This window comes from Ixodes scapularis, unplaced genomic scaffold (genome assembly GCF_016920785.2).
Source record: "Ixodes scapularis isolate PalLabHiFi unplaced genomic scaffold, ASM1692078v2 PGA_scaffold13__105_contigs__length_92229423, whole genome shotgun sequence".
Lineage (NCBI taxonomy): Eukaryota > Metazoa > Arthropoda > Arachnida > Ixodida > Ixodidae > Ixodes > Ixodes scapularis.
Window position 1 is genome coordinate 65,377,378 of NW_024609839.1, and position 16,356 is coordinate 65,393,733.

The 16,356-nt window shown below is 47.3% G+C and overlaps 1 protein-coding gene across 2 annotated transcripts in view; it reads right to left on the reverse strand.

The window, feature by feature from the left end:
• Positions 1–355: 355 nt before the first annotated feature.
• LOC8026335 (major facilitator superfamily domain-containing protein 6-like protein B) overlaps positions 356–16,356 on the reverse strand; it is a 30,174-nt gene continuing 14,173 nt past the window's right edge. For both annotated transcript variants that reach the window (XM_029966547.4, XM_040207742.2), the window contains exons 2-4: positions 11,567–13,072; positions 3,552–3,743; positions 356–1,403 (exon numbers count right to left, since the gene is read on the reverse strand). In XM_029966547.4, coding sequence (XP_029822407.2) covers positions 1,240–1,403; positions 3,552–3,743; positions 11,567–13,072 — 1,862 coding nt within the window. In that variant the 3' untranslated portion in view covers positions 356–1,239. The remainder of the gene's footprint in view (positions 1,404–3,551; positions 3,744–11,566; positions 13,073–16,356) is intronic.

Below are 16,356 nucleotides of genomic sequence, written 5' to 3' on the forward strand. Positions count from 1 at the left end.
CCCCTGGTGTTTCACAGAAGGGTATATTTTAGCAATATAAACACGGATCCTTGTACACAGAAAATAATAATATTAATAATTTGGCAAAAAAATTCAGAGTGTGAATGAGTACTTTTTTAAAATAATGTTCTTTTCAGCAAATTATGAATCCACAACGATGAACATGCGTGTTTGTCATGATCTACAAAATTGTACACGGGCGTCACCAATGTGCTCCGAGACCCAGAGGCCCCAACCTTTTCACTTGGCCTGAACCTCGAAAACGCTTCCTGATTGGTGATGAACAGCCCCGTCACCGTTACATAATAGAAACACTGGCGGCGATTGGTGAATAACTTCCACTCGTAGTCCCGCAGTCACTTTGTCGCACCAGCATTTAATCCAGTCTGTCCAGGGCAATGTTTACGACGCAAGCACGTGGCCTATCATTTAAAAAATATGTAACGGTTCTTATTGCACACAGTAAGGTGCACGCTGCACTCGTGAAACAAAACAGAACCCAGCATCTTGTCACGTTCCCATGCAGAGCATAGTGCTAAATGCATATTAGCCTATGGTATGTATGTCGTCAGTAGGTTCCAGATGACATCCTCAGACCACAGGACGCGACATCTTGTCATGGTCCATTGTCCATTGTAGAGCGTAGCACTAAATACATCTGACCCCTGAAACGCACGTAATCAGTACGTTTTGGGTACTTCCAGACCACGGAACGCAGCACCTTATCATGGTCCAATGCCGCATTTTGTGCTAAACGTCTCTAGCTTCTGGAACGTATATAACTAGTAGGCTCCAGACCGCAAGTCCCGGAGAACCACACTGGCACTTGCGGTGAATAGTATACGCTTCGGGGTGAGGCACAGAACGTTTTCATATCTAGCTGGCCCTGACCGGAGAGCTACGCACACTAAACCACTCAACGTTTGACCAGCAGTTTCGACATCACGACCATTGAAGGCCGACTATAGAAGGTCCACGCATCAGACACCACAACGCCCATCTCGGCACCTGGTGAGACGGGGAGGTTTCCTTGCTGTTGTTTTTTTTTCTCGAAGAGGGGGAGAATACCTCACTGTGGTACCGCGGTGATCCTGGTGCCAGAAGACGTGAACTCGTGGCACTTGTCCCCGGTCCCTACTCAAGGGACATTTGGTGAGTATGTCCTTTCATAGATGATGTGCTGTCGCAGCACGGTTCTTGTTACGGGCTGCGAGAAGAATCAGAACACACTCCGTCCGGCTAAGAACCTTCGGGCTCTGTCCTCGTATTCGCCTGATCCTCTTCATCCTCTTCGTGGTCACTGTCCCTTGAGTTGAGGACATCGACACTGACAACCATCTCCCGATGTGGGTTGCCGTTAGACGTCGCTACCGGTGCAGGTGCCGGTGTAGACGCCGGCTTGGCTGGGAAAAAAATATGCATCCATTTCAGACATCGAAGATAACACAGCGTAAAATGAAACCGTCCCGAGCTATCAAAATATTCCGTCGTTTTTGTTTCTTTACCCACAACCCCTCTCCTGTTGTGTGTTCCACCTAGCGCGGATGAGCGCGGGGCGGCTGATAGTACATCACGTGATAACCAGCTGGAAGAGTCAATATATAGGATGCTGCCGAGCAAATACTTGTCAGCAGCTGAAGCTTAATTCCTCCCGAATCGAATACATGGCAAAGAAGTTTGTCACATCGCGAGTTCTGCTCGAAAGAAAAGCAGAAATTTTCATAAATTCTTAAATTGTTGGTCATTGGCCGGCAAATTCAGGCGATTGATGTATCTATACCATTTTTACTAATATTTGTTTACTAATTTAAAATCGTTGGCTGAGAAACACATAACGTATTATGTGCGTTTGGATCCGCAAAAATTAAACAGACAAACGGTAGTAATTCGTAGCAGGTGTATTCCTCATTTTTTTAACGCTGAAGTGTTACCGACTTACTAGATTTAAGACTTCGATCGCGAGGGTGTCTCGCGCGTTTCGCGTCGACCGGGTGAATAAACAGGGATTTAGTTGAAAAGACTCTGGAAACCAGTCACAGTTTGTTCCTGCCAATTATTGTAAGGAAATGTTCGTTTACTGGTTCAAAAATTTCAAGAAGGAATAAACTCGGAACTAATAAGAGATCAGCACTCACAGAACAAATTGAAACCAGCAGGATACACGGAGTCACTTTCACTGAAGTGTGTACTACACACGCGAGAGGCTCTCAAATTTCGCTTTCCTATACTCAATGTGATGAGGCATTCCTTTCTAAGTTTTATTTTGTTCGATTCATAATAAAAAAAACGCACCCTATTCGCTGTGGTAGATGTTGTAGTGGGATAAAGCGCTGGAAATTCTATTTTCATCATCCAGTTTTTTTTTTTTTTTGTACTGGGGCAGAGAACAGCACACCATCATCCAAGCGCTTCGACACCTCAGCTCCAAAAGGGTTTATTGGCATGACTACGCGTGCCACGTGCCGTTTCAAACGTTGATAAAATGTCCTACTACAAATATCACTTCACCAACTAAACACGACGCGTGAAACAGGCCTTGCCGCGCGTTACCCAAACAGCGCATGAAGCGAGCTGACGAGCCGAGGGATCCAGCATTTGCGCGGTCTGTCCCAGTCTGTCCTACCCGTGACGTCACGAACGATGATGATGATAGCTAGAGATTTGCCCCCTGTATGCAGTTCGCACACGCCGCCAATACTCCGTTCACCCCTAAGCTGAGACTGCGGTTGAAGCTACGTCCTCGTTGGACCAAGCATACCTCTCTATTAATGCCTTGTGCTAACGCTCCCGGCCAGGTAATCAAAGGGAGGCAACTGGTTGGTCCGGCGGGCACGTAGCTCCCACCGCAGTCTCAGCTCAGGGGTGAAGGGCGACCGAGTTATACATAACTCGGTCGCCCTCGTCGACGCCCGTTGTTGACACTGGCAAGTCTGATGGCCTCATTGTTCACAGAGAGAGAGAGAGAGAGTCATGCCTTGAAATTTCACAAGATAAAATCCACCACTAGAACGCATCTTCGACGAAAATTTTAGATTGCTATAAGCAGGTTTCGATTTTTCCGGACGATTATAGATCCAGCCTCGGGATTTCTGACACCCTATACACTGACTTCAGGCGCCACATTACGGCCGTGAGAAACTCACTTTTGTTTAATCCTCTCCTCCCTACATTTCTCCGGATCATAACATAGTCATATAATAACTACATTTCTATCATAACATATGGTTATCTAATAAAGACATTTGGATCTTAACATCGTCATCTTGTAAAGACGTTGGGATCGTTACATAGTTATATCTAAAAATATTTGTATCTTAACATCATCATCTCAGAAGGACATTTGGATCGTAACATAGTCATCTAATAAAAACATGTGAATCATGACATTTAACCAAAACATATTGATCTTAACACCGATTGTCATTCAGTAAATATATCTGGATCACAGCACAGTCGTTTAATAAAGACAATTGTATCCTAACATGGAAATCTGGCAGAGACATGGGATCGTAATAGAGTCATATTCATTAAGAACATTTTGAAAAACTCACCTATGCTTTTGAGAACGAGTTCGGCGGCAGGCTCTTCTTCGGGTTTTCGACAGACCCCCTGGATGAAGCAGAAGAAGATGACCCCGTAGGAAAGGGATGCTATGGCGGCCACGCCTCCCATGATCCGGAAGGCCGTCTCGGCTCCCAGGAAGTACATGGCGGTGCCGCCGACCAAGCTGCCCGTGCTCCGACCTGAAAAGTAACGAAAGAGTAACTTGGTCATCGTTCTTAAAATAATGAAGAAATTAATCAATAGCGTAGCAGAACCTTGTACGTGGCAAGGGTATACAGCGTTGGAACATGTCGGCCATGATGAGGCACAGTTTAACTTCCCGTGTTGGCATGTAGAACGTTGTCGAACTACTCTGGATTCGTTCAAGTGTATTTCAGTGTCAAGTAACCACAGACAAATACAATTATTTTGAGGAAAATTAAAGAGCTGCTCTAAGACCTCTCAGACATTATATTTAAAAGCAAAAAGAAGCTTCTATTTATAATGGCGTTGTTACTAAATCGTAGCACAATTTATGCCCTGATGTAATAGCGTAACGAATAAATGGTCTTGCAGATTTAATGGCGTTTATTTTATAGTCCTTGCGTCCTTCTGCGTGAATGCTGGCAACGTGTTTTGAGGGCGTGCAGGTACGTATTCCTTTACAGAAAATGAACATCGATAGAGCAAATTAACTCGAAGCCAAAGCGCCATGCAGATGCCCCTTTGTCGAAATCATCTCGTGTGATTTGGACTAAGAACCCTAACTTCAAGAGATATTAATCAAATTCACCCAGGGCCCGAACATGCAGGTTAATTGCCAGAATGAGGTTCTGGTGATATTGCAGAAAATTGTTGACGCGTTTAATCCCCACACATGCCCGTTCTAGATGAGCGTTGTACCAGCCTGCGGTATTGCACCGGCAAAGTTTCTCATCTTCAGTAAAGACACCAGACGCCTGTTGGGGTTGGCTAACTCTTGCTATTCAAAGAAACACGCAACACAATTATTACTTGACCCGTTATCACGTCTTTCACTATCCACAACAAAATGTCCGCCGAAAGCCTACACGTAGGACTACTCGCCGCGCAAAAGGCCGCCTTGAGGTATATCAAAAAGGGAAGGGGGGGGGCGGGGGGGGGGGGGGGGCAGAACAGTGTGGACACGCAGATAGAAGCCTTTGATGTGATTGCACGTGCGCGCGTCTGACGCGATAAACAGACGCAAGTGACCAAAGCAGACATCTTTGTTGTCAAAAGTGAACATCCCCCAATCCAAACACACATACAAAAAAGGCTCTAGGCCAAACTCGCTGTTGTCAAGCCAATCTCGTGTCATCCGGATATCAGGCCGAAGCGGCGATATTTTTAGATGCCTAGTTTCTGCGGCTCCAAGGGTGAACACGGCAGATACGCAGCTCCGACATACGCTTATATATACGTGCCGGCCAAGACCTCCATGGTTGAGTCGCACTCCAAGAGCCAAGAGGAAACGAAGATGGACAGTTTAAGAACTGTCATGGCTACCAGAATTCTCGTTTCGCTTCAGAATACGGGATCGCCTATATTCCTGCGTAGTGTTCACGCATGCACGCCACAGCTTGGCAACATCATCTCTATGTACCCCGGTACCGATTCTGAAGAACCATGCTGACAATAGGGACTTTTTTCAAACCGTTACCATGTTCCGCGTACCGCACTGTACCGGAGCCTTTGAAGAATGCTTTTAAGCGCGCCCCCGGGTGATACCGTGACAGCGGGGCGCGCGCTTAAAAGTATGCTTCAGAGGCTCCGGTAGTGCGGTACGCAGAACATGGTAACGGTTTGCTGAAAGTCCCTACCATGAAGGCTCCCTTTGTCACCTCCGAAATGCAATGATACTAGTGCCCGCTGCGTTGTGGCAAATTTTCACTTATATTGATTTGAAATCACCGAACATCCACCAGATCTATAGCTCCGTTCGATCTCCACCTTCACTCAGCCTTGAACATAAAAACGGCTTGCCGACGAACATTTCACTATAATGGAGAGAAGAAAAAAAAACGCAGACTTTCTAGAATTGTTTGAGTGTGAAGTAATGCATTTCAACCTATGCTGCAAAACGTCTGTAAGCTCCACAAGTCAATACATTAAAACATAATAAACTCATGGGGTTCTGGCCAAAATCATTCGTACTTGGGCTACACACTTTTCAAATTATACATGCGCACATGCGTAGAAGCTCGCGTGTGCACATTTCTGCTCACACGCGAGCTTGTTTGTAAACGGCGTGTGGGTGTTTCTAGCCTTGTTGTTGATGATGAAATCGTTAGCGATTTAGGCAAAGTCGGCACATTGTTTGATAGTTACTTCCAGTCTGTTTTGACGTGTTATAATGGGATCATTCCACACTATAAAATGCACACATCACCGATTGCAGGTACTGTTGATAGTCGTATTGATCAAAAGGACATCTTTTATTTAAATGTTAAACATTCTTTAAAACAATGCGCAGTGGTTTCCTCTTTAGTCTTCTACATGACTGAAGTCAGGAAAGATAGGTCCAACACCAAAATCCAGAGAAAGAACAAATATAAAAACTATCGTCCAAACTCACCGACAGGTACAAGTTGTAAAATCATTGAACACGTTATCGCTAAAAACATAACTTTTGTTGACGAAAATAACCTATTGAATTATCTGTATGGCTTTAGTCGAGGTCGCTCAATAATCACTAAAATAATATAAAAAATGCACCACGTAAGTTCATGCCTCGACAAGGGCCAAAAGATAGATGTGATATTCTCGGATTTTGCAAAGGCATCTGATTGCGTTTCTCATCCAAAGCTATACTTCATTTAATCAAACATATTCTTAACGGTATTAAAATTCTGACCTGACTTTAAGCTTTACCTGGTTGGTAGAGAACATTTCGAGCAGTTGAGTGGTACAATGTCAGACAACTTAAGCGCCGTTCACACATTTGCAAACGAGTAGGACCGAGAGAGACAAGGCCGATTTTTAAGCCTCTTGCGACGGCGGAGGACCGGATGCACTGCTGCGGAGCAGCTCCTACGCTGTGTCTTGTCTCTCCCGGTCCTGCTCCGTTGCAAGTGTGTGAACGGCCTCAGGGGGTCTGTTCTTGGGACTCTACTATTCATCCTATATGTCAGCGACATGAGCCGCGGATTTCAAGCTGGTGTTAAATTTAAACTTTTTTTCCTATGATGCAATTATATATTAAGAATCACAAACATCCCATGATGAGAAGGCATTGAATAGACCGATCTCACCAGCCAGTTTGCCTACGCCACCGCTGCCACAATGCATCGAGGGAACTTTAGTCTTTCTGCACGTGCGACAACCCCGCTGGAGCTCTGCGCGTGTGGAGCACCAGACATCACGAGCCCTCTCGTGCATTGCCGTTTACCTCCTGTGAACTAAATTTATGGCGGCGCCACGCATCCGCCGAACGCTTGGTGAGATCGGTCTATTATCATCTACAAAAATTGACAAGCTGATGTGTCGAATTGCAAATAGAAATAAACAAAAATTAAACTGTATACATAACACAAAGCGGAAAAGAAATATCAGCACAGTTCACCTATAGACGCTTTAAAACACGCGCCAGGTTGAGCCGCCATTGCCGACCTTCTCCTGTCTTACCGATGTGCCGAGCCGCTGAAGCGGGCGTTGTCGAGTTTCCACAAAGGCCTATGCTGAGGAGAAGGACACAGTAGCACCTAAAGTGGCAATAACCTGTCCTACTGTGGCAATCATGAAGTGAAGCGAACGGAAAAAGAGGAAGGCAAAAACTGAAGGTCGGTTATAGCGGCGATTATGCACATATTCCTGAAAGCGTCTATAGTGGGGCGATGCCTTTAAAATGTGTACAGGAGTACAATTAACTCGGGTGTTATTTTGAAACAACATCTGAACTCGAATTCACACATAGAATAATGTCTCCAATAAAGCGCCAAGGAACTTTTGCACACTTAAGGCCGGTTCTCACATGCAGCGAAGCGCTGATGTAGCGCTCCTCACGCGTCGTCAGCTACGTATCGTCTGCCATGAGCAACAGTTTTGACGGTGCGATACAAAGCTGGTGAACGCTGCCGTCAACACGCGCTTAGCGCGAGGTTAGCGCTATGCTTGTAGCGCTCCGCTGCATGTGTGAACAGGCGTTAAGGCGGAAGTTAGAATTTGCCGGTCCAGAGCTCAAATTAACAGCATATAATTAGTCACTGCTATTACCAACGATCGAATAGGCGAGCCCCAGTTTGGGAACCCCTCACACAGCAAAACATTCACAAAATAGAACGCATGCAAAGTCAAACTGTCCGATTTATTTTTAATCGCCATCGAGCTACAGACTCCGTCTCCTAATTGAAGTCCGATGCGAACCTTCTGCCCAGAAGTACCAGGATGATGTTGACTCAAATTATTTTTTATTTTATTTCTACATTGTGATTACTTTATTGATATTCAGAAATATGTTACACATGCAAACTTCAATAACGCAACTAGAACGAAACATGCAAATTTATTGTGCCTCATCGCTTCAACACTGACTCTTCTAGAAACTTTTTTTTGTTAAATGTATCGTGCACCATACCCTCCCAGGGGTGTTTCTCCTAACGATCAAAATTGAACACTGATCAGGTGGCGCTAACCGCCACCCAATTCAAAGGGTTCGGCCGTATCAATTCATCCTTCCATTCATCTGTCCGTAAAAAACAAATGGGGCAGATTGGAAGGGGGGGGTGGGGGAGAGAGAGTTTCTCGATCCCTGCCTGGCGATAGCCGCGGTGAGCAAACAACAGTGAGGCTTTGGTGACCGCGCCGCGCGCGCGAGGCAAAAATAACCCTCCATCGCCTTCTGTGCTCTGACTCGTCCAGACGCCAGGGTCCAGAGGGCCAACGGTTATCGGTCACGTCCGCCCCAGAGCTTCAACTGGACCGATGCCGCCTGACAGACGACGTCGTTTAAGCCAGATATCGGGCTTTATATACGCCGAAGAAAGCGTTATATCCCGTTTTTAGTGTTGCCTTAGACGGAAGTGGTTGTATTCACAGGACGCCATATTTGAGCGCTTTGTTCAAGGCGCATGCTCAGAATGAACTTCCGCTTATCGTCTGCCAAAAACGACAATCTCGATGGTGAGTATGGTGACGGTGTCCTCCCTAGAACACTGTATTATGGTGCCTGCAGCACGTTTTCGAACTGGGTTATTTACTAGGTCCTCAAAAGTGGACACTTGATTTCCGCCTGATGACGTCACACTTGCGTCGTGCTGCCGCTTACCGCGATCCTGGCGGCGGCAGAGCAGCAGAGGTGCATGTGGTGGACGCCTGTCCTGTTGTAGGTCGCCGCGCAGTTACAGATAGTGAACGGAAACTGAAGCAGGTACGAGACGAAACGCCGTAACGACAGCGACCCTTGCGTCGGCTCACCCTTCTTGACAGCCTTTCACGACCAACCGCCAGGATCGCGACATCCGACAGCGTGACATGCCCCGGCTTCTACGACGTCATTTGTCGCCATTTTAGGACCACTTTCGACGCATGGGTGAGATGAGACGATAAATACACCAGTCGAAGACGTGTTACAGGCACGGTTGTGGAAGTTCGCCGTCAGCACGAGCTGTTCAAATGTAACCTTCTGATCACCGTGTCTTTTGTACGAAGCACGAGCGGTGTGACGGCTGCGGGAGAAATGTTTGTGGTCGCCAACACTCGAAGTTTGTCAGATCGGGGAACCAGACGAGCGGCGTGTGCTTGACGTGCCCGCGCCGGCTGTGTTTGTTGTTTGTCCCTTTAGTATAAGGACGAGACTTTCTGGGCCATCTCCTCAAACACGATTATCTCAGTCAGCCTCCGCTACCATCTTATCTGGGCTCGTGGCATCAGCGCTCTTCGGATTCTCCCGACTGATTACTTCGGTGCAATATCTTTTCAAGCCCATGCTTCATGCGACATGCTTCATCCTACCGCTCCTGATGAGTACGCGCTATATAAAAAAAGCATATAAAAAAAAACTAACGACGAATAGTTTTAGTTAAGTTACTCTAATTGGTATAGCTACAAGTTGAGCAACAAGGCGAATTGTCAATATAGTCACAGTTTAAGAAATGCCGGGCGTGGTAAGTCCCGAGAATCTTATTGTCGCTTCGCAGCCAATGAGAATCTGGCATTGGGTCGATAAGTATACCACAAAACCAATTACGAAGCGATAAGCGTGAATTCATCGAAAGTTACGCCCTGCGTTTCTTAAGTTCTCAGCGACTATGCGGAGGGCAAGTTCGTCGGCTTCTTGCGCAGGGGTTCCGGAGACGTCAGAACGCCGAGCTCCGATTGGCTCCATTTGGAAGGATAGTGCGTAGACCTCAAGGCAGCTAACATTGAGGTCTACCCACTATCCTTCCAATCAGAGCCAATCAGAGCTCAGCTTTTTGACGTCACCAGAACCCATATGCAAGAAGCAGACGAACTTGCGCTCCGCATAGGCGAGTCAACAACTCATGTAATTCGACGGTAAAACAAAACACCTTCTTTTATTTATTTTTTGACAATGCGAGTTATCTTCAGAAGGTTACTGACAAGGCGTACCTGACATGTTTGGGAACAACACGCAGTGTCTGAATTTTCGTCTGGTTTGACACGGCAGTCGCCACGGAGAACAGGGAGCAACGAACGCGCATCTTGATAACTTTCTGTGGATAAGTTTAAGCGATGACCCACCAAGATAAGGCTTCAACCTTTGGCATCAACAACTCCGAGATAACGTATCCATCCTGCCACGTCGTCTCGGCGCTTGCTCTCGATCTCAGACTTTACTGTTCCTTTCCCGTGGTCGTTTGTGACAATAAGAAAGCTGTCGACTGACTGTTGTGGTGTACGTGTAACCGCACGTACACCACAACTTTTCATTTTTCGTTTTATACGCTTCTCGTTATTGTGTAAAATCTTCCTTGTATTCTAAGATTCATTACCAAAAAAATCACTATTTTTCGGCTGAATGCCACAGATATTCCATGGATAACGTATGCACTGACAGAATCAAAATAAACTTCACGTAATTTGAACAGACGAGAGCAGACAAAAAAAAAAGTAAAAATAACCGCAATAGTTTTGTCCAATAACAACAGTCAAAGTTAACGAAATCCGTAAAATGTGTCACTGCAGCTACCGAATTACTATAGTAATTCGGTAGCTGCAGTGACACATTTTACGGCTTTCGTTTCGTTTCCATGCCGTATACGGCATGGAAACGCCACAAATAATTTAATATCTGAAACTTTTTTTTTCTTTTTAATATGAAACGTCAAGTGTACTTTCAGCTTTGACTACACAGTTTCAGAATAAGTTAGCTAAAGGAAAAAGCTGCGCCCCCATGAGGCAATCAGAAAGTCAGAGCGAGGCACGTTTCCAAGAACTGTCATACTGAGGAGACGAATGAATAAAGCAGGCTTTCGTGCCAAGCAATGGATGTAAGCTTCCAAGGCAGCTCCAGTATGGTGCCTGGAACGGATCTCCGACTGGTGCGAATTACCGCGTCCAAAAAAGTGGTACCTCGATTTCCGTCCTGATGACGTCATAGAAGTGTCATGCTGTCGCCCGCAGCGATTTTGGCGGCGTCACAGCAGTGGTGGTGGACGTGGCAGATGCCTGCTCTGCTGCAGGTCGCTCTCCAGCTTGACAGTCCACGGAAGCTTCGGCAGTCAGGGGTTGGGACGCCACGACGACAGCGACACTCACGTTCGCTCGTCCTTTTCGCCAGCATTTCTACGACCAACCGCCAGCATCGCGACATCCGACAACAAGATGCTCCGGGTTTTGTGGCGTCATTTGTTGCCACTTCGGGACACTTTTCGGTGCATGGGTGGAACAGGACGCTAAACACGCCAGTCGGAGACGCGTTCCAGGCAGCAAAGCTCCAGAAACAGAAACAGTTCTTCCCACAGAGCTTTTTGGTGTTGAAATTGTGTGTACATTAAAACACATGTCATAGTTCAAGTCGCGGGTAAAAAGAATCGTTACCCACCTATTCCGAAGTAGATGCCTCCTACGCAGGCTTGAACGGTGGGTTTCAATCCCCTGGGTGCATACTGTGCCGCGTACGTTCCAATGGCGACCCATAGGAGATGGAACGTCATGGCTTCTAGTCCCTCCAGAGGGATACACCACAGCGGATGCTTGCCGATGTACGAGTAGCCCACCAGCCTGCCGCAATAGACAAGCCCCGAGAGCACGATGACGTTGACGGCTCCCAGTTTGTCGAGGAACCACTTTGACTCGTAGAGGAAGACGAATCCGGCGAGTCCGCCGATAGAGATTGTGAGGCCTAGCATGTAGTTCGGAGCGCCGAGGTCCAAGAGGTACCAGAAGAGGAAGTACTCCAGGAACCCGTAGACGCTCCCAAGACCGAGGACTACCAGGAAGAGACTGAGGATCCGCGGAACATGCAGAAGTTCCCGAACGCGGTACAGTCCGTTCTTGCCGGGAGTGGCCACCTGAATCTCAAGCACGTAGGTGAAGATGGCCGTGAGCACCGTGAACACGTTGAACATGTAGAAGGCGGGAGAGTAGTCAAAGCCAGAAATGACGTGCTCGCTGTTGAGGTCGATGAAGAAACCGGAGATGGGCGAGCAAAACACTGATCCTACAATGGCCCAAAAACGCTGCCACGCGAAACGCCCGTCGTGCACGTGCACCATGGACACCGTGGTGGCATCCAGAAGCGTAAAGCAGATGGACACAAGAACCTGAAAGATGATCCTGAGCACAAAGTAGATGCTGATCGTAATCCTTCGGTCGCTGCCTTCTGGTGGGGTGCATTCAGCGTGCCAGAAAGCCGCCGCCGACGTTGCATTCACATCAGGCAGGTCTTCAACGGTGCACTTGAGAGAACAGTTCGTATGGTCGTGGTCCGGAAGATGCTTCAAGCAGGACACGTTGTGGAATATATGACTTTCCCACGTGATGGCCGTCACAGGATGGTTGCAAAGAGCATCGGGGTCTCTGGCCGGCTGCAGGTAGAGGCCGAGTGACGTGCTTCTAGCAAGAGGGTCGTTTTCGTCCATGACGTGGCATTCCTTGTTGTCGTAGTCGTCTGTGAAACAGATACCGGCGTCTTCGATGCCGTGGGGCCAGTCGCCGTACGGACACTCGAGGCTGCAGTCGGACAGTTGCACCGGTAACGCTTGTCCGGACGAAGGCTCCGGGCAGGCTCCATGCTCGTCCCCGCAGTGGTCCACCACGACCTCTAGTTCCAGAGAAGGACCGCAGTGAAGGTGGATGGCTGGTGCTGGCACTGGCGGTCCGACGGCTTGGGGCACCAGGAGCAGGCTGCTACCGGACAGTGCGGTCAGCATAAGACAGCCGAGGAGGGCGCCTTTGTAGCTGCCGTACTTGTTCCCCAGGAAACTGGCTGCGTGAGGTCCGAAGAGCTGGGCGAACGGGATGATGCTGTAGATGATGGCGGTTTCTTCGACGCTTAGGCCCAGCTGGCGCATGTGGACCGTCAGAAAGGGGAGCAAGCACGCCGTACCTGTAATGACGAGAATGTTAATTATGAGGTTGCTTCTCCTTCCCGTTGTCATTCAACACTGGACGTCATTCAATTCTGCACCTCATCACCGGAGGTTATTCTGAGTCTCTGAAGCGACCGTTTATACGTTCTTAGCCTTGATTATCAAGTGAGCTCTCCTTCAATCTTCGCACTCCCTGCAGCACATAACGATGTTCTTACAAAGATCTCTTCCATTTATTTATCCATCCGATTGTGTCAACAGCAAATGAGAGATTGCAATCAGGGATTCCTAAAAATTGTTAATGTTCTATTATTTTTTGTTTGTGTGGAGGGATTTAAAACCTCTGCGCTTGCGCTCTACACTGTGCGTGACAGAACCTCGTTGCTCTAAATACCTATTCGCACACACACTACAGCGCTGCTTCAGCTCTAGTCAGCGCTGTAAGAAGCGATCTTGCTGAGTGCTGATTTAGCGCTATATGCGAAGTGACACAGCGCTGACAGAGCACTGCATTAGTATAAAGATATATGTTCTCGTCAGCGCTGTTCCTAGTGCTCATTTATCGCTGCAGTGTATATTGAACCGGCCTTAAAAAGGTACGGTAACGAAATTCTTGTATCTTTTTTTTTTTTTTTTTAGATGGTGGTCTATGTTGTGCCTGCAGGCCAGGGACAGTAGTCTAGACTAGTGCTTCTGGGCGGAGAACACAAACGAGTTTACTACGTTGTGCATGTTAAAGCTTCCACAGTACTTCCGCAGCCTGCATTCCACACCATCAAGATCGCCATTCATCGCAGGTGATAGGTAGGTATACGAGCTTGATCTGAGGATACGGGGACCCCAAACCAACCGTTGTGAATATCTCGCTCAATTATGGCAGCCAGCGAATACCTTATATACACGTTTGCAAGAAGGGCTCCTGTGCGCTGCCATTTTGAGCGATGCTGGCGCCCCGTACCGTTTCCGCCATGCTGGGGTGCGCCAGGGGCACGTCAGTGGGGTGCGCGATGACAAGATGGTGCCGTTTGCTGCATCGGCGATGGCTAACGTTAGCGGCACACTTACTGTCTCGGAACGCAGGAGGAGGTGTCCACACAGAATCGTAGCATCACATATTGTAGGACGGGGCATCTTTAAGGGTTGGAGCTGACTCTATAACGATCGCAGCCTCTGTTCCTGCATGTTGTGGAAGCCAGAGCTGCCTCGAGCGCAGCCATCGTTGATGCAAAGGCCATGCGACTTGTGGCGGATTCTGAAGAGCGCCTTAAGACTTGAGATCTTTTTGAAATTTTTCGATTTGTTACCGGTTTATGCATTTTATTTAATTATCCGTGCTCTTTCGCGGTCGAAGACGACACGTGTACGTTTTATAGTTATTTTTTAAATTTCTTTCTGCGCTCAGTGGTGTGCACTTCAGCGAGAGACGCTTGGCAACATTGTACGCGAACCAGTGAACGTCCTGGCTGGAGAGTAGGTCCGCCTCACCTTGGCGCGCGGTTCGAGGTTAAGCCGGGATCCCACTTGCAAAGGTGTATATATAGCTTGCAGCGTTCGCCATTGCTGCGTACTGTCGGTTATTTCTACTTGTCGGTTCCTTTGAGCTACTACTTTCGCTGTGTGAAACTAGCACGGTGAACCGAACACTCTTGGCACTTAAAACTACAGGCATGGACGGTTACGGGTAAGCTATGTATAGGCCATAGGGCTTAAAGTCCTCGGATATTACGACTAGGCGAGATTGTCACGCGTTGACGCCACCAAGAGGCGACGCTCGCAACTATACAGTAACCTTGACCGTGCAGGAACTCTTGATGTCACGAACGCTATACGCATTGCTCTTCTCGCTGGTAGACTTTAAAGCGAGAGGGAGAGCCAGGGCTGGGGCCAACCCGAGGGAAATTTCACAGATTAAGGCAACATTCAGGTCTATGTGGTAATAAAGGAAATCTTGCTAGTTTGAGGAAAAGCTTGGGCAACGCATATATCTGGAATTGTATAGGTCAATAATTATTTTATTTCGAGATAATATCAAATTTCAGCGGCTTTGGCCACATTTAGGCTATTCCCTCTAGCAGTTTGACGGTTTCTTGTGGGACCATCTGCAAACACAGAGGAGCACTCGAACCACTTTTTTCGGCAAAATCAAATCTCACTTGTTTTCATCGCCCCCGTGAAAGCTATGAAGGAAGGGATCAGGCCAGTGAAAGCTTCTGAGAGCGCCGCTGCCTTCTCGAAAAAGAAAGCCTGAGTACAACAAGTAATACTGCGATGTCTGGAGACTCTAGGCTTGCTATGATTAGTAATATCTTATGAAGTGCCTTGGGGGGGGGGGGGGGGGGGGCACGAAATGCTAGTTACTGTGAGTCGTGTTCTCTGTGTTCGAGCTCGAGAACTCTCACTTGAGTTACATCTTTTGTTTTCGACTGACTATTGTAAAACGCGCTATTGAAGTTATTAGGCTGTACCGTGTTCTGGTGGCTTGCATAACATCTAAGGCGAAGACAGGGTTTTATTCGTCACTTTGAATCTCCCGGTAACACTTCCCCTCTCCAGATTTGCTTTGGCCGCGATTTTGGGCCGATGAACTCATTTTTGCGAAACGTACGCGAGGCATAAAAGCTACATAATGAGTCTCATAGTAAAAATGGAAGTGATGCGAAAAAATAAAAAGAATATTTAGTATTATGTAATTATTAGGGCAAGCGAGAAAAAATGTTGGCAGAAATAGAGAAATTTCAGGCGTTCGCTAGGAAAATTCTGACTTTCCGTGTTGGCAGTTCTGGGGAGATCTTGCGTTCAACTCGTTGACTGACGCTTCCAGGAAGCCCCTCGTCAAGTTCTTCTTACCATCTTCGACCCTGTTTGTGTATATTTTTGCCTGGACTCATTTGGGAAAAGTTATACCTTCTTTATTATTTGTTCAATATGCAACAACGTAAACGTAGCTTTATCCACCGAGTGCAATATTTGCTGTCCGGAACCGTCGTGTCCTTACTCTTCGCACAGTTCCGAGAGGCGAAGAGGGCAAGGACGTATGCGCCGACGAAGTCTATTTATCAGCCTGCTATCAGTCCACCTTGCCGTTTGTTTGGAAAGCTGTAGACCCGGAGATTTTACAGTCAAGCTTCCTGGTCCCGAATTTATCGTCAACATCATGCTACTATAGTGACGAGCATTAGAAAGCCTATCATGCGGCAGTCAATGCGTCTGTAGACGGGCCTATATATGCCTTAAGCCGGGGTCACGTCGATAATAAAGAGTTATAGGGAAACGTGTTTGCACATTCAATACGGTACGATGA